The 26,991-nt window shown below is 48.2% G+C and overlaps 1 protein-coding gene across 1 annotated transcript in view; it reads right to left on the minus strand.

Moving 5' to 3' along the window:
* Positions 1–26,991, minus strand: part of LOC146865547 (baculoviral IAP repeat-containing protein 1-like) — a 932,191-nt gene that overhangs the window by 210,914 nt on the left and 694,286 nt on the right. The window contains exon 7 of the mRNA XM_085632362.1: positions 4,420–4,593. Within this exon, the coding sequence (XP_085488488.1) occupies positions 4,420–4,593 (174 nt within the window). The remainder of the gene's footprint in view (positions 1–4,419; positions 4,594–26,991) is intronic.

A 26,991-nucleotide genomic window follows, 5' to 3' on the forward strand; every position in this document is an offset into this window, starting at 1 on the left:
GGTTACAAGTGAGATCAGATTTGAATGTCACATTAGTGGTTAATAGTTGATTATATTCTGTTGAAATTTGATTTTTAAGTATGAGTTTCGTTTGGACGCATTATTGGGGAGGCAAGATTTGTTCATTCAGTGTTTACCCGGGGGGATGGGTTATCATTTTCATAGTTATTTTTGCTGGCTATAATGGCAAAACATAGGAGACGAAATAACGTTGTATAACAACTGGACTGATGGCACAGTTTTAAATTGTAACATGGAATGTACGGGGCCTGAACTCCTTTATTAAAAGATATAGAGTATACACTTACCTTCGCCGTCATGGCATACATATCGCAATGCTACAGGAAAGACCTCAGTCTGATTCTGAGGTATCCAAGATCCCAAAAAAATGGAGGGGTCAGATGTTCGCTGCAATTTACTCCACATATTCCCGAGGGGTAATTACGTGGGCAGCCTCATAGGTACCGTTCAAACTCATTAGCAGTGAGGCCGACGTAGAGGGAAGATATGTTCTGATACATGCTGAGCTGAATGGTAGGGAGGTCTGCCAGCTGAATATTTATGCTCCCAATGTAGATGATCGTGATTTTTTTCTACATTCGCAGGTCCACCTTCTGCAATTTGAGGGTACACCGGTGGTATGGGCTGGGGACTTTAACTGTGTTTTGGATAGTTCCTTTTATAGACATCCCCCTAGGGTATCCTCTAAACCGAATATGACGGATGCACTCCGGGGGGTTGTGGACCGACCAGGATACACGGATGCATGGCGCACGATGCACTCACCTCCGCACATAAGGTTTTTAGTAGACTGGATTGATTCTTACTCTGAATCGAGTAGATGGCACTGCATACACAGGTGCTAGGATGATACCTTTCGGACAATGCTCCCGTACTCCTGGGATGGGGGCCTCAGTGCCGCCGACCCAGCGTTCCGATGTGGCAACTACAGCCAAACACACTAAAGGACGACAAAATGTAGGGAAATAAGAGGAGTCACGAGCCCCTATATTGATAATAACTGGGGATCCACTAGTAGAAGGGTTACAGAATGGGAAACCCTAAAGGTTATGATGCGTAGTGAATGCTGCATCAGAGTGGGTAACTTGCGGCGACAGGCAGAAAACACCCTAGCAAAACTGAAGATGACGGGGCACTATGGGAATACACAGGGAGAATCACTACTACACGCCCAACGCAGAGTGGGAGAGATAGGGGACAGACAAGATTGTACAGTCCGACATGAATACCATCAATTGCTTCACTGGGAAGGGGACAAGTTAAGTCGCTTAAGCATGGTTACTTAAGCACGAGCATCCCCCCAACTATACTCACACTCCGTAAACCGGATGGCAGCTACTTCTTCACACAATAAGGTATTAACTGCCTCTTACACACCCACCTATTCTCTGTGTACAAAGAAGAGGCAGGGGTGACTGCAGACATCCGGTATTGCTTTCTGAGCTTTCTCTCACTCCCTAGCCTCACCGATGGCCAACGTGAGGAACTTAACGCAGAGATCAGGCTGGAAGACCTGCAGGTAGCGCTGGCCGATATGGCATGCTGTAAATCCCGGGACGCTAATGGTCTACCTGTAGAATATTTCTAAACAAATGCGGACATCCTACTTCCTTGACTCCTGGAAACCCTGCAGGAGGCCAGGAGGGAAGGACTCTTACCACCATCAATGAAAGAGGCTCAGATAGTTATGCACCCTGAACGGGGTGTGCCAGGCTCATATCGACCGCTATCAATGCTGGGTGTAGACATGAAAATACTGGCGAAAGCAGTCACAATGCATTTGTGTAGGATTATCACACACTAGTCCACACGGATCAGTGCGGTTTCATGCCGGGCTGCGGCACACACATAAATTTACATAGGTTGTCCCATGTCCTGCACGCCATGGATAATATGGACATCAGTGCTGCTGTGCTAGCTTTAGACATTGAAAAGACTTTCGATACCCCACGATGGGACTACCTCTGGGAAGTTGAATGGGCCTCTGCCAGGAATATATTTCCTGGGTGCGCCTTCTATACAATTTACTGACTGCTAGGGTACACAATGGTGGGGTAATCTCTGAAATTCAATCGAACGGGGCACAAGACAAGGATGCCTATTGTCCCCACTCTTGTTTGCCCTAGCAATAGAACCTTTAGCGATTATCATTAGACTATGAAGGGACATGAATCATTGGGGCATTCAGTTGGGTGGCCGGGTACACGTTGTATCCCTACATGCAGATGATGCCTTACTATAACTAAACCACCCAGAGGAGGTAATGCCCATTCTCCTGGAAATCCTTTTGGGTTTTGGCACAGTGTCTGGACTGAAAGTCAATAAACGGAAATCAGTCCTATTTCCACTTGCCATGTTAATAAATGTAGAGGTGGCTGACCTCTCCCCAGCGGAGTTCCAATGGAAGTGTGACCATTTCCGCTATCTGGGGATCCAGGTAGCACATTCGGCAGATGTGCAATATGCATTGAACATGGGGGTAGGGATTACGGGTTTAGGGTCCACCATTAACTTCTGGAATTGCCTCCCTCTTTCCATCATGGTTCAAGCAGCCCTGGCCCGGATGGTGCACCTACCATGCTGCCTGTACACTCGGCAGAATTCCTTCTGCATACTCCCAAGATCTACCTTTGAGACCCTTAATAGCCTCCTGCTATAACTGGTTTGGGCTTGAAAGTGCAGTAGGGTAAGACTGGAGATTCTGAACCTAGACACTGAACAGGAGGGTGCTGGGCCTCCCAGACCTTCGCCTTTATTACTTCACCGCCCTTCTCCAATATTCTAAGCTCTGGTGTGTTGAGGGCCCTAATGTGGAGAAGGACCTCCTGGTGGAGTGGGGACCAGAGAATAGTTTAGCAACATATCTCATTACCCCCGGATTACCAGTTTGTGGTACGTCAGGTTGCAGGAGCATTGGAACAGGCGGTCACTCTGGTAGGGTGACCGCCGTAGGGTGCCATATGCACGAGCACTACCATTGCAATGACTGTGTAATTTTTCCCATATACAAACTGTAATGGATTTGATGAGGTGGTTTGAGGGGGGTACCTTAATATGGGAGACCTATTTTGTAATGGGTCTTTCTTCTAATTTGATGAAGTGCAGGAATGCTTCGGGATCCCAGGAGGAATCCCTTTTATACCAAACAATTAAGGCCGTCCAGAGTGTCGACGTCGCTCACGTGCGAGATAGATGGCTGACAGACCTACCAATACTCCTCACAGACAGTGAGTGGAGGTGAGCGTTTGCACAGGTCTGGGAAGTGGCCAGCAACGCTCGCTTCAAACTTATACAATTTCATTATCTGTACAGCACATACATGACTCCTCTCAGATTAGTGCGCATCCATGCGGCGCACTCCTCTGAATGGCCCTCAGCTTCTACATTATTGGTCAGGGGTATTTGAGACGCTTCAAGAGGCCCGAGGCCTTTGGATCGGGGAAACAGTTAAGCATTGCCTTCTAGGGGTCTTACCGACCCCACAGTCAAGGACCAGAATGCAATATAAATTTGCAAACTTGGGATTGGTGCTCGCTAGGGGCTGCATAGGAATACACTGGACACAGCCCATGCCCCCTACACTGCCTAGATGGATAGCGGATATGTGTAAATGGGGGAGGGGGGAGGAAGAGTGGCATCTGTGTATAGTCTGTATGGATGAAAAAGCCGAATGGGGTCTAAGACATGGGGATTATTGCTGAATAAATTACAGACTCCTGGGCAGGCGGCTGTGGGATTCGATACCCACTCATGGACTGGGCCCCCTGGAGAGTGGTGGTGGTTCCCCTAATAGCACAGATAATACCAACCAACATAGAAATCTTTAGGCTTCTCAGGCGATGAGGGAACCATACTGGTCACTGCAGGGGGATGAAACATGAGATCTTATTTTGAGGGGGTGCATGCTACCCTCTACGGCCTGGGATGCCACCTCACTATACATTATGGGGGATACACAGAGTCAGGGCCCGGTGCCTCGTTACCCAGTACACCAAAGGTTCATTTGAGGAGGAGAAGGGATGGATGTAACTGTAAAATCACATCGGTCCTTAATGTCAGGAGATATGGAGGAGTGCTACTCTTCCAACTGCTCTCCAGTTTTTGGTTCTTCCTTTTAAAAGTTATGTGTTTATTGATAACTGTATTTCTGTTATTCACATATCTAAAAAATTGGGATGTGCAGCTTTTTAAATATTTTACCCATAATACATGTTTTGGCATAAACTTTCACATGTTCAAAAAGAAAACAAAGAAAAACAATTATGTACTGTTTATTAGATATATGCTTGTACTGTATATTGCTACTATGTGTATCCTGAAACAAAAAACAAGTTAAAAATAAAAGGTCATCCACAATACACAAATCATGTTTCAAAGCAGCAGGAACATGAAACCTACTTAGCCTAGAACAGCCTTCTTTTCCAAACCATACTCTGATCAGTGCTAGTTTCTCCACGTTACAGCATTTATTCAACTTGGTGAGTATTTCACCAGCCATCTCGCAGTCATAATGCAGTTCCAAGGAGAGCTCCTTCAAGTAGGTGAAGTGGTCCAGTTCCATTAAAATACGTTCTGTAAATATTTAAAAGAAAATTAATAACTACTGTCTTTGAATGTATAAAGGTTGCAGGGCATAAAGAGGCATGCAATTCTGAACAAACGATATAACAATATATATATATATATATATATATATATATATATATATATATATATATATATATATATACACATGTGATCAAGGCTTCTAGGGGCTGAAACGCGTCATGGCGGAATTGCACTGAATAAACCTACTTGCACGAAGGAAATTGGTATCTGTTCCGTTTCTGACTCAGAATTATGGAGTTATGAAGATTCGGTAACTGTGGATATATATATATATCTATATATAGATATAGATATATAGATATATATTTAGATCTGTATCTATATATCTATCCAGATAGATATATAGATATCTATATACAAGATGTCCATACATTATACAAAATTATATTACAGCAACAGTAACACATGGGCAATTCCCCTAGCATGCTCCATCCAGACTATGCCCTTCATATGATCCACATTTATTTTAGACCTCAGTCTACAAACCTTGTGAAATATATCCTTCCACCTGTAAGTTGCCATTTTGGGGATTCTCCAGGCCTCCGTGAGGCTACTAGTTGGATGTTTCCATATTAGGATGTCTGTACCATGTCCCACTAGACCGTTATGGGAACTCCATTGCATGCGGCTAGTATGCCTCTAATTGGAAGTTTGTCTTGTGCACAGCTGTAGTTTAGGGTTGGAGACCTTATTCATTACAGCAGTGGTAAAGCAGCTCCCGTGATACCAATTATTGTTATTGATCCATTCTTCACTTTGCGGTTAAGAAAATGCCGATCATGAGTGATTTTAATGTGTGGATTGCCGTTCTGAGTCTGAGAAACAATCTGACCAACTTGAAAAACACCAAACATGCAAAGTGTTCCTATGGTGGACATAATATCCAACTGGGCTATGTTTAATAAAAAAAAGTATATATTGTATTAAGTTTCTTTAAGAGTTGGCAGTGGTCCTTCTGGACCACTGCAAACTCTGCAACAAACTTTGTTTTTTTAAGTTCACAAACATGAAGGGAGCCCAAGGTGATACCTTCCCTTTTGTGAATGCATTACCACCTCCTTTGAGTTCTTGATTCTAGGTTCAATGTTTTGTGGCTATATTTAGGTCACAAAACAATGATACATATGATACCAATTTCCAAACACTGAAACGGTATTCCTTCAGAATCCCATTGTACAAGTCAGAAAAAAGTCTAACTCCTAAAATGGGATAGGTACATTAAAAATGCATTTTTACTGTCCCAAAAGCCAGTCTGGACCATTTCTAACTGTTAAAATAGGGTACATCTCATCCCTAGTCCTCAAGCAACCTCCCAAAATTGGTTTTGTTCAATTTGTTCCAGAGAACAAAAGTATCTATCGTTCCTCTAAGCCCATGATCATAAACAAGAATGAAACAATTTCACTTTTTGGTAGATGGAGCCTCACTTTCATGAGCAATGTCTGCAAGGCATGACAAATTGTGTCATGAAAGTAAGATGGGGGCATCATCAGACATCCTGGCCACTCTTTATAGACCAAATTTCATGATTTGGAAAGAATGAACCCAGTGGATTTGCCGCACAATCTCCGAAACAATCTATCACAACCTACCCCGCGATTTCCCCCATAAACCACTCAGATACTAGAAGCACAGGGAGCCGCACCCACACAAATAAGCTATCATTCCTGAACACAACCAAGCACCCCCCAGCCATAAATGACTTGGCTCTGGACACACCGAGACCAAACTCCACCACCCCTCCCTCCATGAATACATCCCAGAGACCAAACTCCCCCACCCCTTCCTCCTTGAATACTTCCCAAAAATTGGCTCAACTAGACTACCAGCTAGAAATAGTTATCCAGGGTATTAACAAAATCCTATCCAACCGCAACACCTACACCACCCAACGCCCACCCCTCACACCCACGGCACTCCTAATAAACACAGATACCAGCACAGAATCCAACAACTCAGATGGAAGTCAACCCCCCTTAGAACCCAGCTACACAGACCCAAAAGGACGAGCGCTGCAATGTCCATGTAAGAGGCGTGGCATCTCGCTGAATCCTATAAAGCAGCTCCAACGGTCGCCCCCAGCTCTGTGATCCCAGTAATCACTGGATTTGGTAGAGAACTTACCGCTCCAAAAACAGCGAGACCTCCAGCGCACCTACCAATATTCCTATGGTTCCCCCAAATAAGGATCTCAACAACAAGAGGGTGGCTAACTGCATGCTCATAAACTGCCGATCTGCGAACAAACACGCAACCGAACTGGCAGAAACCATCCTAACACACGACATAGACATCACGTTCATCACATAAACATGGTTGAATGAATCCTCACCCCCCATCTTTGATATGCTCGTACCCCCAGGGTTCTCTATCATCAACAAGGACAGAAAAAACCAGTGAGGTGGGGGGACCGCAATCATACATAAAAGGAACATCTCTATAACAGAAACTGACTCCTTCAAATACCACACACTGGAATACCTAACCGCCACCATCAAAACGTCAGACAACAAAATGCTTCACTGCCACCTCATCTACCGCCCACCAGACAACACTACCACATTTGGTGAACATCTGGCTGACCTGATCTCTCACTGCTTACTCTCAAACGCAAACAACCTAATTCTACGGGACCTAAACCTTCACTGGAACGAGACTAACAATCCTCTGATACAAACTTTAAATGAGATCCTTCACAATAACAATTTGACCCAACACTGCACCGAACAAACCCACAACAAAGGCTCAATCCTGGATGCCATCATAGCTCACAAAGATGCAATCACCATCGACTGTACCCTCCCTGTCGACTGGTCAGACCATCATCTCATTCTCTTCCATATCAATCAAAAGACACATCGACCGCCTCGCTCAAATGATCACTTTCGCGGGACGAGAAACCTAAGACAGATCCCCCTCGAAGAACTAGAAGAAAGGCTAAGTACACTCGTCCCCTCCAAAGCAGGAGACAGGTCCACAGCAGAACTTATCTCACAATACAATGCGGCCCTGACCGACATGCTGGACAAAATAGCTCCCCTGAAATGGAAAAAAAACAAGACCCTCCCATCGAGATCGTGGTTCAACACAGACGTAAATCTGGAAAGAAGACAACTAAGAGCGGCATAAAGACTTTGGAGCAACAACCCTTCGTCAACCCACCTCGAGCTACTCAAAAAGGAACGTAGGAAATATAAAAAGCACATCATACATGAAAAATCCACCTTCTTCTGCGATGCACTTAATAATGCTAGAAACCGCCCCAAAGAACTCTTCAATATCATCAGACAGCAAACATCCAAACCATCACCTTCTGCAATTCCGGCCTCCAAAGACCTCTGTAAAAAATTTGCCAATTTCTTCAATGAAAAAATGTAAAGATAGAGCTCTCACTTAAGGACCACTCCTGTCCCCCAAATGAAGGCCCGCTACTCAACAAAGAAGACATGAACCCACCCAGGCAATCCACCAACAACTGGCTATCCTTCGAACCCCTCACTGAAACTGAAATTATTGAACTAACTACCAGATCCAAGCCTTCATCAGACATTGAGGACCCCATCCCTGCCCAACTGGCTAAAAAACTCAAACACTCCCTAGCCCCACTCTGGTCAGAGATCATAAATAGCTCCCTGGAAACAGGTATCATGCCTGACTGCCTCAAAATCAGTCAGGTATCACCATTACTAAAAAAAACAGGTGCTGACCCTAACGATCTCAACAACTTCAGGCCTGTTTCCAATCTCCCATTCCTAGCAAAACTACTAGAAAAATGTGTACTCCGTCAACTCACCCATCACATGAACAACAACGACCTCCACGACCCTCACCAATCGGGCTTTAGAAAAGGATGCAGCACGGTGACTGCCATCTTAAATGTCATTGACGACGTTCACATATCACTGGACAAGGACCGCTGCTGTCTACTCATACTCCTGGACCTCTCGGCGGCCTTTGACACGGTCGACCACAAACTACTCATCAACGTGCTCCAAGAAAGGGTAGGAGCAGAAGGGGTGGTCTCACAATGGTTCACCTCCTTCTTGCAAAACCGATCTCAAAGAATAAAAATCGGTAACTTCACGTCCGACCCACACCCTATAATCAGAGGCGTTCCCCAAGGTTCAGTTCTCTCACCCGCACTGTTCAACATTTACATGGAGCCACTCACCATCATCCTCAAAAAAGCCAATATTCCCTTCCACCTCTATGCCGATGACACCCAGATCTACCTCGAATCCTCCACCATAGCAGACATGCAAAGACTCAATGACACCCTAATAGAAGTCCAAAAATTGCTGTCTCAAAACCATCTGAAACTCAACCAAGCCAAAACGAAAATCCTCCTCACAGCCAACAAAGAACAGACCCCCCCGAATCACGGAGTGGATGAAGTCCATTGATGCTCTTGACTGTACTCTCATCCCAGCAGACTCCGGGAAGTCATTGGGTGTCACTCTGAACCCCAACCTGGACATGGTCAAACACATCAAGATCACCGCAAGATGTGCTTTCTTCAACTTAAAACTACTAAACAATATCAAACCCTTCATCTCACTAAACGACCGTAAGCAAGTCACGCAATCCCTCATGCTATCCAGATTAAACTACGGGATCACCACCCTCACAGGCATGGCTAAACTACACCTTGCCCCTCTTAGATCAACACTGAATGCAGCAGCCAGAATGGTGACGGTAGTAAAGAAATACGACCACATCTCCCCCGGTCTAAAAGAACTTAAGTGGCTCCCAATTGAAATGCGGGCTAACTTCAGAACTGCTCGTCTCACCCACAAAGCTCTGCACACTGGTAAACCCACCTATCTAGCCGCCAAACTCAACAAAGCGGGACAGACAAGAAATCTCAGAAGCACCAACACTCTGCTTCTCATCCCCCCGAAAACCCGCAAACAAAAGACCTTATCTCGGTCCTTCTCCGGATATGCACTCAGAATTTGGAATGCCATCCCTATACATATCAGGACTAACCCTTCCTTCAAAGAATTCAGAAGCCAGCTCAAAGTGCTCTTCCTCAATCGATCCCTCACGAAGTGACAACGGACCTACAATAATTTTCCGCCACCAATCAGAGGATCCAGTCACTACGAAAAGGACAATTCCTTACAGCATCTTCCTCCTGACCCGCACAGTACTCCGCCCTGCTATTACCGCGAACATTACTACTCGGCATCTGAATGCTACATGACTTATACCGATCAATGACTCACCTTTAAACACTGTGTTTACTGTACCACTCTTTGTTTACTTGACCATCATTGACAAATGCTGTAAAGCGCTCTGATACCTTTGGGTCTGGCTTGCGCTATATAAAACTCCAAAATAAATAAATAAATAATAAATAAATACAGTTTGAAGCCCTACCATAAAAGCCAGCTTCTTTTAATTAAAGATTTGAGGATATCAATAGATAGCCTCTTCACACACTCCACCACATATTTCAGGATAGAATTTTCGTGAAAGCATATTTCTCAGAAGTCCCAGCCTTTGTGCTGTGGAAGCTGCATTTATAACACTGCTCCCTTCAGGATGCGCTTCAACTACCAGATCATTGAGTATGGGCTTGAATCGTTTTGGCTCTTGCCTTTCCATGCCCATTGCATCATGGTGGCTTAGAGGGAATATTCTACTATGATTTTAACACCTGAAACTATTGGGAAGAAGAACTGCTGTATGGAAAAGGGTTCAGCACCCTTCAGACATTCCAACCACAGGATCGTGAGGAGGGGATGTACATGCTGTGGATGCTCGCATTCAGGCAGTATTCCTGCTACTTGTAAAGTTGAAGCTGTCAATGGAACCCCAAAAGGATAGAGGGGTTTGGCACATGTTCCTATAAACTACAGTTGAACACAACATTAACTACCCATATGTGTAATATTACTGACAGAGCATGAAATTCCCTCAAAACAGTAGTCTCAAAAAAGGTCAGAAAATCCCTAAAGGACAGTTTCGATGGGATGGGATATACTCTAAAAGAGGTTTACACTGAGGGCAGGGCCTAGTATGTTGCCCAAGAGGTAGCATACTCCAGAAAAAATATAATCAGTGGATGCAGGACATCTATAAGAGGGAAGGGTTAAGTCTAGAAGTGCATGATATTGGGAATGTCAAACAGTCTATTTACCTTTGCTAAGAGATGATAGGCAACATGGCCCTCACAATTACTACTATAAAATCCATCCAGACCAGATAATGAAGATATTCATGTTCATGTCACAGTTTTTCTAATCTAAAGGTGACTGTTTTTCTTCCTTCAAAGCAAATACACAACTCACTACAATATCTAGTTCTAACTGCACGCAGCAGCAGTTTTAGTCTAATCTATATTAAAACCCTCAAAAGTTATGATTATTCATAATGTTGGATTACATGTTGTTTTAGTTTTCAGTATCCAATGGTTATTGCAGTGACCTTGAAGAGAGCTAATCATCACTAAGTTGGAGCGGACTTGATGGTGTTTACTCTTATGCCATAAGATTTTAATTCAATCAATAATAAGATGTTGAGTGGCTTCTATTTTTGGGGATCTACGGAGGAAAAGCATCTGGTTCAGAGTGGTTAGATTTTTGGGCAATAAGGAGAGGGAGCTAGAAGACGTTGCACACAGATGGAGAGGACCTACGCACAGCGTGGTAGGGCTGGTTAAGTTCCACACTGATCTATAAACTAGAATAAGAAATTAATAGAGGGCTATGTCTGATAGGTAGCTTGGGCAAAACTGCCAGATGCCAATGGATGGAGATGGAGTTCTAACCTGGATAGTGATAGAGGGTACACATGGCAATATTTAGAACTGTATAAAGGACATGGATGAGTAATCAGGGGAACCCAAGAAGAGGTTGTTTCCTAGACCAGTTAGCCAATGTCTAGAGAACTAATCAGGGTTTTAGAAGACTAGAAGATAAGGTCATGTGGATCTTACTCTTGTTTAGCAGGTGGAAGTGGGTCAAGTAGGAGGTCTAAGTGATGAAGATGTAAAACAACATTTTGTTTTCGAAAGGTTTAAGTCCAGAGGTTGAAAGGATAATCAATCTGAAAAGAAAGAGATGGGGGAACATCTGAACTTTGACAGTACAGGATTTGTTTGGACAAAACCCAAATATTTTGCTTTATGACCACTATTCTGAGTTAACCAAGGTTGTCAGCCCTTTAAGACACTATAGGTTTGGAATTCAGGCAGTCTGTAACCATCAGACCATAAAGGTCCTTAGCTTCTTCAGTTTCTTAGGGGTTATACTAGACAGGACTTTAGCACAACTGCATTATAGTTCTTTTCCTGATAGGGGGAAACATACCTCAAATTAATGTTTTATCTCCATTCATAAAAAAGCAATAAATGATCAGATCAGTTTTGACTTACAACAAAATTTGAGATTGTTTTCAATTTCTAGGAGATATGGTACCTGGTGCGTGATAATACACTAGAGATATTTCTATGTTCTGCTGGTAAGCCGCTCCAAAGTAGTTTTCATTCAATTACAAGATCAAATCAGCAGGAACAACCTCCCACAGGACTTTCAACCTAGTTTTGGACCTGACTACAACACAGAGCATGCCAACATTCAGATAGTTGAATATACATTCCTGATCACTTATAAAAATGTCTGTGCTGCTTAAACCAACATGAACGCTGTGCCGTCAAGAGCTACTCCACATTCTGCAAACTTGCATACTCGTCTGATGGAGCATAGATGTTATCTAGCATTTGCCTGTATCAATTATTACTTGATGAGACGTGCTAACCTGCTAAGTCAAAAACTTGAGATCACATACTGCACCGTAAAAGCATTTCAGATTTCTATAAAATGATAAAAACGAAAATGCAAACAAAGAGAGAAAAATGAGAATTTCACGTAGATGCATCTACATGCTGTGGGGAAATAAAAAATAATGCTAACATAGAGAGTTTTTGTGATAATAACATTAAATTGAATTTGATATAGAGCGATTTTGAGCTTTTGTAACATATATGAAATAATACATGCATTGGAGAGTGAGACGTTAATAATTATGCTTGAAATAGTAATGTGCAAAAAACGATTAAAAATAAATTTGTAGTAGTACCTTACACTGACATGTATTTCATGAAGAAAACTATGACTGAAGTAATTTAGAAAGTCAATGCATTTCCAAATGTATGATTTATAAGAATATTAAATGATAGTGATTCAGCTAATTTTCCATGTAGGCCTACAATGCTTTTCCTTTTCTACGCTAATGTAAAATCATGTGAGGTAGTCACTTAAGCCCTAATAGAACTTTCTGTAAAGTTTCACTTCTGTATTAGCTAACAATGGACTCACTTCTCACTAGAAGCAAATTTGATAGAATTGTAGGAACACTGTTGTAAACCCAGAGAAAAGTGCCTAGGAACTGACGGATTATGAGCAGAGGATAGTTCTACTTATTTCCGTGGAAGTGACGAAATGCTAACCGAATGGAACAAAATGAATTTTAATGAAATTTGCTAAAGAGGATTACTAAATTCTTCCGAATTTGTTTGATTTACTGATCACCCCACAACCACCCAATGTAAGTGATCAATGAAAACCCCATGGAGTTATGGAATAGATACGTTGCGCGTACCCCTCATCACCACTCCAATGGTGGTACGGGCCGTACCCACGCCCCCACAGCGTGGGTACGACGCGTACACCTCCATCACCACTCCAATGGTGGTACGGGCCGTACCCACGCCCCCACAGCGTGGGTACGGCGCGTACACCTCCATCACCACTCCAATGGTGGTACGGGCCGTACCCACGCCCTCACAGCGTGGCTACGGCTCGTACCACCATTGGAGTGGTGATGGAGGGGTCCACACCATACCCACGCCCTCAGAGCGTGGGTACGGCGCGTACACCTCCATCACCACAACAATGGTGGTACGGGCCGCACCCACGCCCCCACATACCCACGCCCCCACAGCGTGGGTACGGCTCGTACCACCATTAGGGTGGTGATGGAGGGGTACGCGCTGTACCCACGCCCTCAGAGCGTGGGTACGGCCCGTACACCCTATGAATGCAGTGTTAGGGTCCGTCCCACCCGTACCCCTACGGCACCAGTACAGAATGTATACAAGGCGTACACATGCCACGAATGTTGGTGGGTGGCTGCAGAGGCCTCCCAGCAGTGCCCAGACACATGAGGGGTGGGTGCATATCACTCCCAGCAGTGCCCAGACATATGAGGGGAGGGTGCAGAGGCCTCCCAGCAGTGCCCAGACATATGAGGGGTGGGTGCAGAGGCCTCCCAGCAGTGCCCAGACATATGAGGGGTGGGTGCAGAGGCCTCCCAGCAGTGCCCAGACATATGAGGGGTGGGTGCATATCACTCCCAGCAGTGCCCAGACATATGAGGGGTGGGTGCATATCACTCCCAGCAGTGCCCAGACATATGAGGGGTGGGTGCAGAGGCCTCCCAGCAGTGCCCAGACATATGAGGGGTGGGTGCACATCACTCCCAGCAGTGCCCAGACATATGAGGGGTGGGTGCAGAGGCCTCCCAGCAGTGGACAGACATATGAGGGGTGGGTGCAGAGGCCTCCCAGCAGTGCCCAGACATATGAGGGGTGGGTGCATATCACTCCCAGCAGTGCCCAGACATATGAGGGGTGGGTGCATATCACTCCCAGCAGTGCCCAGACATATGAGGGGTGGGTGCAGAGGCCTCCCAGCAGTGGACAGACATATGAGGGGTGGGTGCAGAGGCCTCCCAGCAGTGCCCAGACATATGAGGGGTGGGTGCATATCACTCCCAGCAGTGCCCAGACATATGAGGGGTGGGTGCAGAGGCCTCCCAGCAGTGGACAGACATATGAGGGGTGGGTGCAGAGGCCTCCCAGCAATGCCCAGACATATGAGGGGTGGGTGCAGTGGCCTCCCAGCAGTGCCCAGACATATGAGGGGTGGGTGCAGAGGCCTCCCAGCAGTGCCCAGACATATGAGGGGTGGGTGCATATCACTCCCAGCAGTGCCCAGACATATGAGGGGTGGGTGCATATCACTCCCAGCAGTGCCCAGACATATGAGGGGTGGGTGCAGAGGCCTCCCAGCAGTGCCCAGACATATGAGGGGTGGGTGCAAATCACTACCAGCAGTGCCCAGACATATGAGGGGTGGGTGCATATCACTGCCAGCAGTGGCCAGACATATGAGGTGTGGGTGCATATCACTCCCAGCAGTGCCCAGACATATGAGGGGTGGGTGCAGAGGCCTCCCAGCAGTTCACAGACATATGAGAGGTGGGTGCATATTACTCCCAGCAGTGCCCAGACATACAAGGGGTGGGTGCATATCACTCCCAGCAGTGGCCTGACATATGAGGGGTGGGTGCAGCATCCTCAGATGACCACAACTCCATGGGTCCATGAACGCATCCCCAATGTGCGACTATGTTGAGAGTGCCATATCAATCACAGACAGCAGTGTCCCACTCCCATGAGGATGGATGTCATTCCCCCACTGCATGACACACCACATGTGGGTGCAATGACAAATGACACATGCATACCCACCCCTGGCGGATGCAGCACAATACACACACTGAGATCATGTCACAAGACTGTATAGTTATGTGAAACCCACTAAACTAAGAGAGCCAAAGGGAACACACACTGTCACGCACATTCCAGGACTAATAGGAATGTACAGGTGCTGGCACAGCCACCAAGATGTTGTCTCTCATGGAAGGAATAGGGTGGACTTCCCACAGATACAATGCCCACAATTGTCAGTCAGGTGACCAAATACCCTGCAGAACAAGTACCATATGTGTGCTAGGCTGGGAGTACACACATGCATAGTGCGGAAAAGGGACCATTTCCCCATGGAGGCATGGCAACATACTCTATACACAAGTACAGTGACTACCAAGGATGGCACAGACGATGCAGCCGGACACATTGCTGATCAGGCATGGACATAGTTGAAGGGATCCATCAGCCACCAAGGGAATGTAGACACAGGTCAGCACAACAATGGTGCAACTCCCTGCAGGAAAGATGTCAGGTGCCACAGAGGAAGGAACACTCCTTGGGACAATGTCTCAAAACACAAAGAGCATACACGACCAAAGAATCATTGCAGAAACCTTGTGATGCCACGCAGATACCAGGGTCCACCCCATGAGCAGCAGACTACTACATTTCCCAGATACCCAACACATGATCACCACCCCAACTCATGGAACATCAGCACCAACATCAATACCTGAAAAGCAATCATGTGCAAAGTAAAAACAAAATGCTTTATTCAGCATGAAAACAAAAAGTAGAAAAGGACACTATTTACAAAGGCCATAGGCCAGTCCAGACATGAAGTCCTGGGGGGGACACATGGCCACGCGTCTCCCCTAGCTTGCCTGCACTTTAGATACCTCTGGTTGATCGACTGGGGTGGGGGCATCATGTGGGGAAGGACCAGGCACCGCAGGGACAGGAGGGGGTATGGCAGGTGTTGGGGGTGCAGGGACGGACGACTCCACCACAGGGGGTGGGGCAGCACCAAAGGTGGAGGTCAGTATTGCGCTGCACACGTCCGCAAGCTCTTGCAGCGTTTCCCCTGCACCCGAAGGAGCCACAGGTCCCAAGGAGGGGGGGGGGTCGGAGGGATGGTTTGCAGCGTTACTGGGGGAGGTGGTGGACAGGGGGGGGACACAACTCCCCTACCCATGGAGTGCCTTGCCCGTTTGCGCGCAGGTGAAACAGTGGGGCTGAGGCCCAGCACAGCCAAGTAGGCCTCCTTCTCAGACTGTGGGGAAGGGGAGCCGAGGGGAGTGACATTGGAGGGACTGGGGAGTGAGGCATGCGGACTCCCACTGTGGCTGCGTGTCTGCCTGTGTGCCCTAGACCCAGTGGGTGTGCCTTCTTCCCCCTGAGTGTGCCTGACATGAGGTGTGCGCTTGCCCTTCCCTGTTGGTGTGCTGCCTGTGTCTGGTGTGGTGCCTGTCTGGGAAGGTGTGTGTGTGCTTGGGACAGGAATGGGAGTGGGAAGTGTGGATGGCGCAGGGGTAGGTGGGGGGAGCAAGCGCTGCAGGACACTCACTGCTGCCGTCAGTGACGAGTCCATGGACCTCAGCAACATCCGTTGGTCAGACATCGCTGATGACATGCCCTCCATGTACGACACCATCTGTGTCAGCAGTCTGGTGTGGCCATGGAGGACAGTCAGGATCGATGTCTGCCCAACCTGCAACTGCCGCTGAATGTCCACAGACTCGGCAGTGAGGGCAGCAGGGGAGACAGGGGCAGGGGGTGGAGTGCCTGGCACGAAGGAGACACGTTGTTACCCTACACGGACAGAAGGGACCGGAGCAACTGGGAGGGCGGTGATGGGAATGGAGGGGGCGGTGACAGTTGTAGTGCTGCTGCCAGCTGTTGGAGCAGCCTCCGCCCCCTCAGGGAGTTCAGTCTCGGACCCGTCTGCGTCGTAGTCGGTGGTGGTACTACCCAGGTCCTCCGCCGCACTCCCCTCGCCCTCCGTGCCACTTGATGCTGCCGACTCGCCAGGAGTGGTGGCACTGGTGCTGGATCCCTCCTCCACGTCCGTGCAGGTGTCTCCCTCGGTGTCCCCTGATGATGCTGTGTGCAAGGTGAAGAGACAGGAAATAATCCGTCACCTGTGTACATCTGACACATGAGTCCAAACTAAATAGGTCACAGTGTAAATCATGAAAAGCATCATGAGGAACATATAGAATACCCAGCACATATGTAAGCCCTGCACTCCCCAGTTGGTTCACCCAACATGCCCCCTGAAATAATGAAAATCAGGACACCACAGCAAATAACTGGATATCCAATTATACAGAGAAGCTAGTGTCTGTGAACAGTGGAGCACAGGCAGACCATGACGGCATGCCACCTCCTGGTCACTGTGAACGAAATAGTATTGGTGCACCCAATGCCAAATAACAGACGCCAATGCTGAAGGGGTCCCCACACTCAGACCTGTGCGTACTGTAGAAAAGCAAAAGTAATACTATCTGATCCATTGGGAAGCACAAAACTTTACACAATTGACATATTTGGAATGTGTGAATGTCCCACCTGTGGAACAGAACACACATGTGCATGAATATCAGAAGTCACACAAGGAGGTGCACACAAAACTACATTTACACAGTCATTGTATGAGCTGCCCGCCTAATGCCAAGAAGTCAATGTTAAGAAGAAATGTGGTATCAGGAAGTACATATACATGGCACCACGGTGGTCGGGATGACTTGACACCGGTAAGTTGGCATCAGCAACAACCAAGGACTAACCCAAATGCTAACACACTGTGGGAACATGGATATGTATAATTCCTAAACAAGTTTTGGACAGAAATGTGCCCATGTTCTACTTGTGCCAGCGTGTTCCACAAAAGTGTAAAAGTGGTTCTTGTGCACTCCCTTGGGAGACATCTGTCATGCAGGCACATCATTGTCCTTCACAAAAATCAAAGTGAAGCATATAAACTATTGGGACATGTTGACAAGTGTAGTGAGTGCCAGGGCACATGACTTCTTGAATAACAACTTAAAACATGCCACCTGTCACATGGCCATCCGTACCATGATGACACAGTTGGCAACACATCTGACACACTACCTGTCATGTGGAGTGGCACACATGTCCAGACACAGGACAATGCATTAGCAAATGGCACTGAAATTGTGTTGGAATAAGGAGCACCTGCACTGAGGAGATACCCTGATGTGAACGAAGAATGTCCACACAGATGTCAGCACACACAGACCAAACCACATAGCATCTAGAGCACACACCCGGGCCAATAATGGATGAGCAGGAAACATGTTTTTAACGTGTGACACATTCTGCAAAGCACAAACATGACACCCTGCAGAACATGCCTGGGTCACTGCACGTTGAGTGCCTGTCCAGACAATCATCACAAACTGGTCAGACCTGGCAAGGAGACATAAGGTTTGGACATGTAGTCGTTGCCCGCAAAAACACCACATACCTGAGACAATGTGATTGAGACAGTTCAAGAAGTGACACCTCTCAATCTGGGTTAACTAAAAAGTGCATCAGGAAATCCTAAATGTACTCCACATCACCTTGTGAGGCTACCAACACATATTTGTGACAAAAGACCTCAACAGATTGTTGTACATAGACACACAGGCACTGGCCAGTGTGAGGATGCTGAAGCAAAATGGGGTCAGCCTGTACAATGGGCACATGTAGCACACTTTAGATAAATACAAATGAGGCCAGGGAACAATGCCACAGAGGCAAAACTATGCTGAACACATTGAGAATGGGCACAGTGTTGGATGACACACATGACACCGAGGCAAGGGTGTCTTAGGGTACTGTAGTGGGCACACTGCTCCATGGACCTGGAATTATCTGACTGTAGCATGAGCTACCGTCCCGGCACTATGCATATCTCCCACTCATGCACATCATGTCTGAGGCCACAACATCGGTCATGCATGCTGCAAGTCTGTTCATTTGAACACTCACACTCCTATGTTGAGACTCCGCATCAGTGCCAACTGATATGGACCCCCAAATGACTGAACAGGACAGGGCACAGGCAAGGTAACAACACATGTCTCCGACCCCACCCCCACATGATGCAGACAGCAATGTGCACTTGGATTAACTGCCAGCCTAGGTGACCATGTGCAATAGTGATTACACACAGACCAGGGAACACATGTCAAGGAGGGGAAAGGAGGAAGAACAGCAGCGGATGACTTTGGGAAACAGAAAATGCAATGCACATATTAACCCTGGCAGTGTATCTATGCGACTGAGCACTTCCCAAAGCTGGTGACACACAACAAACACACATGTACCTACCCCCTTGCTGCTGCTTCGCCTGTAACCGCCTATCCATGTCAGGGAAGACCACCGCCAGGACATGCTTCATTTGGTGGGTCAGGCGCCGGCGCCTGCGGTTCTTGCCTTCTGGTGAGTCCCCCAGCAGGACCCGGGCGATCCTCCTGGTCCAGCACCGGATGTCCTGCCAGCGTTTCCTCACCTGTGCCAGGCGCCGACTGCGACCCTCCACGGAGATCACGACCCTGACGGCCCGCTTCCATATCTTCCCCTTCTCGTAGGCGGTTACCTGTGAGGATGCCAAAGTGAGAATAGATTACTACACCTGCTCCATGTCACACAGACACACATAAATCATAATCAATGAAACTTTATTCGGATCGTTGAGAATCCATAAAAGTACAAAAAGACAATTATAAAATCGTACAATAAAATAAAATACTATTTGCACATGAGAAATAGTCCATCTAAACTTTAAGACATAGTAGACCGGGCACGAACCGCAGTTTTTAAAAAAGAGCTCACACGAAAAACAAGTTCATCATCGTCCAAGGCCAAAATCATTGAAAATGCAAGTTCCAGGCTAATAGGTTTTGTTTTTTTAAAATACGGAGTTAAAAACCATTTAATATACTTCATATAAAATTTACAGAAGAATAAAAAATGTAGAGTTGTTTGCCTGCTCTGGGAATCACAAGGGCATGGCTCAACACATTGGTCATTAAAATTCCATAGAGGGAAGCTAAGTGCATGCTTAATGGTGCCTGCCCTAAGGCGAAATATAAGGCCTCGCTCCCAATGACTCAACGGAAGGGTTAAATATCTGGGTGTGGGATGTATTATAAAATTACAGGCTAAATAACCAGAAACACTAGATTTCAAGGACTCCCTTGCTACCCTTTCGACATCAAATAACGTATAAAGTACTTTTTTAAATTCACATTTAGTGGGGTGCTTAGTGGTGGAGGGTTTAAGAAAAATGTCTTCAGAGTTCACGCTGCGAAAAATGCTATGCACTCCTGATAGCCAGGGAATGGTCATACCCCTGTCGCAGCGGAGGCAATCCTCAATGATGTCCCTAGTCAGTTTGGCAGCGGGGTTTTTCCAGATCGACAGCCAAAAAAGGGCTGGACGAGCACGGATAAAATCCCCTATAAAATGCAAACCCAATTCCCTATGGCATATAAAATGTGGGGAAGTAATGGGAACACAGAGAAGTTTCCTACAAAATCTATGTTCCTCTATAATTATGTCTGAGCAACTGGCAGTACCCCAAACCTCAGCGCCATAAGTAGCAACCGGGACGCATTGAGTTTTGTATATTTTTAGGATAGCAGGCAATGCCCCGGTCAGTTTTGGACGGGGGAGGCTCAAAATTGAGTTAATGGACTTTGAGAACTTGCTCCTGGCGTGGGCGATATGCCCACTCCAGGAGTTGTTCGCAGCAAAGACCACTCCCAAATACGGGAAACTGCCAGTTGACCCCAGTCTTTCTGCCCCCACAACTATGCTGCCAATATGATGCCTCTTCGGGCCGCAAGACATTACAAAAGACTTTTTAAAATTGGTCTTCAGATCTAGGGAATCCATATGTGCAACAAAGCCATTCACCAATATACGTAGTGCATTTGGGGTGCGTCCCATAAGGACCGCGTCGTCTGCATATAGCAGTGCGGGGAGAAGGTTATCTTTTATGGACGGGACATCACCGGTTAGAGAGACCAAATGTTTGTGTAGGCCGTTTATGTATATTATAAATAAAAGGGGGGCTAGGACACATCCCTGTCTAACCCCTCTGTTAACTGTAACAGGCTCGGAAACCTCACCCCCAGTGCCAATCCTGACACAGGCCTTCAGATCCCTATGCAAATAGGCCAAAAAGTGTACCAGCGATTCAGCCAAGCCGTAATCCAATAAGGCCTTCCAGAGTAATGACCTATTAACAAGGTCAAAAGCGGTGGATAAATCCATGAAGGCCAGATAAATTGGGCAATTACGTGCTACGGTGTACTTGCCCAAGATAAGGTTCAGATTAAGGCATTGCTCCGCAGTTCCCACTTTATTGCGGAAACCCAGCTGACAACTCTCTAAAATTTGGTTGTCCTCGGCCCATAACAGGATTTTATTATACAGTACTCTCCCTAAAATCTTTAAAGTGTTGTCAATAAGGGAGATAGGCCTATAGCATGATGGTTGGGAACGGTCACCCTTCTTGAAAATGGGCACTATGATACTAGATGACCAGGTTGGAGGTGGTAAGGAAGTAAAATTTAAATTCTTAAAAACATTCAGTAAAAGTGGGGCCCATAAATCAGGGTGGGTCTTAATAATGTCAATTGGGAGGCCATCTGGGCCAGGGGCTTTATTCCCCGCGCTCTGTGCGATGGCCTCCATTACCTCAGATAGTGATACATCGGCCCGTGGGGGGCTATTAAATATTGGAATGGCCGCCGCAGAAGGTGGAGCCGCATAGATCTTAGAAAAGTGATCCACCCATGCAGCTCCGGGGATGGTACAATCTATTGGGGACGCGACCTGACCCGTGCAACGCAGGTCTTTGACCGCGGCCCAAAAAATATCACCCCTGCCCCGGGCAGCAGTTTGTGCTAGCACCTCCCAGCGCTCCTCAAGAATCTCCTCCTTCCTTCTCCTGATGGCCAATTTATATCGTGACCTAGCGTTTTTTACATCAGTCAGATTCCTCGGGCTGGCAGATAAGACCAATCGCAATTCGCGGTTGGCCAGAGAGCACTCATGATCAAACCATCCCTGCTCATCCGTCATGGCGCGCAAAGGAATCGTGAGCTGTGCACGAAGGGCTGAGCAGATCTTAACAAAATCGTCTACTACCCCAGGATTAGGACTTAAATCGGACAAACATGAGAGGAAAAGAGGAAGATTGTCTCTGACCAAGGTCTGTACAGTCATCATCACATTAATACCCCTCCATTTTAATCTGAGATTGTTTGAACTTAAGGAAAGGTTCCTAGCGCCGCATTCCTTATTGTAGACCGGTCGATGAATAATCTTTAAACTGATCTTGATAGGATTATGGTCCCCTTGGGACATTGGAATTACCTTGGCCTCACTAATACGGTCTGTCAGGCCAGGGGATATAAAAATGTAATCAATTATCGAAGAACAATCTCTACCTCTGAATGTTGGCACTAGGGGGACAGTGGGAAAGCGGTCCATAACATTCTCCAAATTATATGTGCTCAAAAGAATAATTAATTCCGCGCCCCTTTGGCACCCCAAACCCACGTTGTGATCTTTGAAAATTGGGCAATCTCCATTTAATTTAGCATTAAAATCGCCTCCCAATACAAGGCCAGAGGTATCATTAAAATCGGCCCTAGCCTCCAGAGTGGTGATAAAGTTAAAAAGATTCCTAAAATGTGTATTAGGTTGTGAGCTAAAATCATTATTATAAAAATTTACCAAAAAGAGACTAGTTTTCTGTCTGAATAATATAGCCTGGAAGTTCTGATTATTTGTCGGAATGACCCTGGAGGAGCCTCCAGCAGAGATGTTAATCCAGATGGATAAGCCTCCAGAAGGGCGGCCCATTCTGGATTTTGCAGCAAGGATATTATGGCACTGAAACCCATTAACATGTAAATTAACCGTTGCCCACGTCTCCTGTAGCATAATTATATCTTGACTCTGAATGAAGCTGACCCACCCAGGGTCGAGGAGCCTTTGTTGGAGACCTGCTATATTCCAACTTATGACATTTAAGTTGCCTGTCCTTGATGCTATGCACTCTAAGGAGTTAGCAAAATTATCGGAAGTCATAGGTACAGGTGCTAACGGCAGAATAGGGTCCTCTATCAACGGTGGGGCAAAGAGTCCGTTACTCGAACTTGGATGTCAATCAGGAACATCCAAGTCAGACAAACCCAAGAAACGATTGGCCAGAGGAAGGGCCGTAGGTGTGGGCACACAATTATTGAGAATGGGTTTGTAGAAATGGCCAAGGGAAAACATACATATGTTCGTCGTAAGCCCTGGCAATAACTCACAGGTGCGCATTAGAAAGTGTACAGTATGGGGTCTGCAAAAATTTATGACAATGCAATCCCCGCTAATGTTTTTTGCCGATGTGCCCACCCATCCCACTCTCCGCACCATTAAAATTTCATGCAATCTGGCCGGTTCAAAACCCTTGTGTTTCCTTAACCAGTCCACACATTTATTGCGTAGGTCCACCCAAGATTCCTTCTTATTCTCGGGCAAACAGGGGACTCCGGCTAGAATTATAACATAAGGATATGATGCGGGGGGGAGGTTTAGAGTCACAGTGCTGGGCAAAGTCTTCAGTGGAGCTGGTGCAATGGGCCGTGGTCTAACATCAATGTCCAATGGAAGAGGAGGGATCATCGCAGGTAGAGGTTGTGTCAGACCATTGGATAAGCACTGAGTACTATTGTTGAAATTGGCTGGTCCGTTATCTAATTTATCAGCGGCCCCCGACAAGCACGTCGTGATAGGTAGGGAGGTACAATCGACAGCCGATGCAACAGGAGCTGACTCCCGAGTTAACAATTGTTCCATACGTAAGAGTCTCTCATTTAAAGGGGCAAAATTTGCGTCAAAGAGGGCCTTAGAGTGGCTAACTATGGCTTTTAGACCCGACTCCAGAGCTGACACAATGTTATCCTTACTATGAGAGGTGGAAGTGGGTTCATCAGTTTGGGTACCCACCGACACAAAATTAGGAACAATAATTGTCTGCAGTACCATTTTATTACCTTTAGCGGGGCGGCCAAGAGTGTTAGATTTATTATTATTGGCCCCCCTTTTCCGTTTGGCCGGTGGGCCACTGGATTTAGTTGCACCAATTAATTTAGGGGCGTGAGATCTGGTGCGAGTCTGTTGGCCACTAGGACTAATGTCTGAGGATGTAACTAAGACGTGTGACGGGGACAATTGCTGGGCGGGTGTCGCGGGCATCGGGGGCAGGGTGGGTGACTGGGAGAGGCGGTGACAAACAGTATCGCCCTGTGTCACGGCTTCAAGAGATGAGCGTCGCTGAGCCGCCATTAAGTCTAAAGATAGACGTCGCTCAGTTAGCTCAATCTCGTGTGTCAGTAAGCTCTCAGCCCTAATCATAAAGGCATCCAATGTCCCTACCGCGCCCTTACGTTTGCTCATGACGGACCAGTAAAGTGCCCCTTCACTCCACTAAAGCACGTATAATGCGGTGGCTTGTGCGGCAATGTTAAACAATGTCACCTGACACTCCGGTTACATGCAGATGATGGACCAAGGGGGGTGTCCCGACCCGGCCTCCTCCTGCCCCGGACGGCCACAGACGGCCCACCCTCTGCCCGGGCTCAGCCCGGCGCCGCCCGCGCGCGTCCCGCGAAGCGGGGCGCGACGTGAATTATACGCGCCTCCTGGCACAAGTGTGGCGTCCAAGCTCCGCGCCGCCCCAGGGACCGCCGGGAATTGTAGTCCCGGAGCGGCGGTACAGGATTCTCCTTCCGTGTCGCCCGTTGACTCTTGGCGATGGACCGGCAACCAGGGAGCAGCTCTACACGTGAGGATATATGCCCCTTGACTCGTGGCGGTGGCGGCGTGCACAACGGTACAGGTATGACAAGATCCCCCCGCTCCGCCGGGCGCGACGTGAATTATACGCGCCTCCTGGCGCAAGTGTGGCGTCCAAGCTCCGCGCCGCCCCAGGGACCGCCGGGAATTGTAGTCCCGGAGCGGCGGTACAGGATTCTCCTTCCGTGTCGCCCGTTGACTCTTGGCGATGGACCGGCAACCAGGGAGCAGCTCTACACGTGAGGATATATGCCCCTTGACTCGTGGCGGTGGCGGCGTGCACAACGGTACAGGTATGACAAGATCCCCCCGCTCCGCCGGGCGCGACGTGAATTATACGCGCCTCCTGGCGCAAGTGTGGCGTCCAAGCTCCGCGCCGCCCCAGGGACCGCCGGGAATTGTAGTCCCGGAGCGGCGGTACAGGATTCTCCTTCCGTGTCGCCCGTTGACTCTTGGCGATGGACCGGCAACCAGGGAGCAGCTCTACACGTGAGGATATATGCCCCTTGACTCGTGGCGGTGGCGGCGTGCACAACGGTACAGGTATGACAAGATCCCCCCGCTCCGCCGGGCGCGACGTGAATTATACGCGCCTCCTGGCGCAAGTGTGGCGTCCAAGCTCCGCGCCGCCCCAGGGACCGCCGGGAATTGTAGTCCCGGAGCGGCGGTACAGGATTCTCCTTCCGTGTCGCCCGTTGACTCTTGGCGATGGACCGGCAACCAGGGAGCAGCTCTACACGTGAGGATATATGCCCCTTGACTCGTGGCGGTGGCGGCGTGCACAACGGTACAGGTATGACAAGATCCCCCCGCTCCGCCGGGCGCGACGTGAATTATACGCGCCTCCTGGCGCAAGTGTGGCGTCCAAGCTCCGCGCCGCCCCAGGGACCGCCGGGAATTGTAGTCCCGGAGCGGCGGTACAGGATTCTCCTTCCGTGTCGCCCGTTGACTCTTGGCGATGGACCGGCAACCAGGGAGCAGCTCTACACGTGAGGATATATGCCCCTTGACTCGTGGCGGTGGCGGCGTGCACAACGGTACAGGTATGACAAGATCCCCCCGCTCCGCCGGGCGCGACGTGAATTATACGCGCCTCCTGGCGCAAGTGTGGCGTTCAAGCTCCGCGCCGCCCCAGGGACCGCCGGGAATTGTAGTCCCGGAGCGGCGGTACAGGATTCTCCTTCCGTGTCGCCCGTTGACTCTTGGCGATGGACCGGCAACCAGGGAGCAGCTCTACACGTGAGGATATATGCCCCTTGACTCGTGGCGGTGGCGGCGTGCACAACGGTACAGGTATGACAAGATCCCCCCGCTCCGCCGGGCGCGACGTGAATTATACGCGCCTCCTGGCGCAAGTGTGGCGTCCAAGCTCCGCGCCGCCCCAGGGACCGCCGGGAATTGTAGTCCCGGAGCGGCGGTACAGGATTCTCCTTCCGTGTCGCCCGTTGACTCTTGGCGATGGACCGGCAACCAGGGAGCAGCTCTACACGTGAGGATATATGCCCCTTGACTCGTGGCGGTGGCGGCGTGCACAACGGTACAGGTATGACAAGATCCCCCCGCTCCGCCGGGCGCGACGTGAATTATACGCGCCTCCTGGCGCAAGTGTGGCGTCCAAGCTCCGCGCCGCCCCAGGGACCGCCGGGAATTGTAGTCCCGGAGCGGCGGTACAGGATTCTCCTTCCGTGTCGCCCGTTGACTCTTGGCGATGGACCGGCAACCAGGGAGCAGCTCTACACGTGAGGATATATGCCCCTTGACTCGTGGCGGTGGCGGCGTGCACAACGGTACAGGTATGACAAGATCCCCCCGCTCCGCCGGGCGCGACGTGAATTATACGCGCCTCCTGGCGCAAGTGTGGCGTCCAAGCTCCGCGCCGCCCCAGGGACCGCCGGGAATTGTAGTCCCGGAGCGGCGGTACAGGATTCTCCTTCCGTGTCGCCCGTTGACTCTTGGCGATGGACCGGCAACCAGGGAGCAGC

The sequence above is a fragment of the Triturus cristatus genome, chromosome 2_1 (genome assembly GCF_964204655.1).
Source record: "Triturus cristatus chromosome 2_1, aTriCri1.1, whole genome shotgun sequence".
Taxonomy (NCBI): domain Eukaryota; kingdom Metazoa; phylum Chordata; class Amphibia; order Caudata; family Salamandridae; genus Triturus; species Triturus cristatus.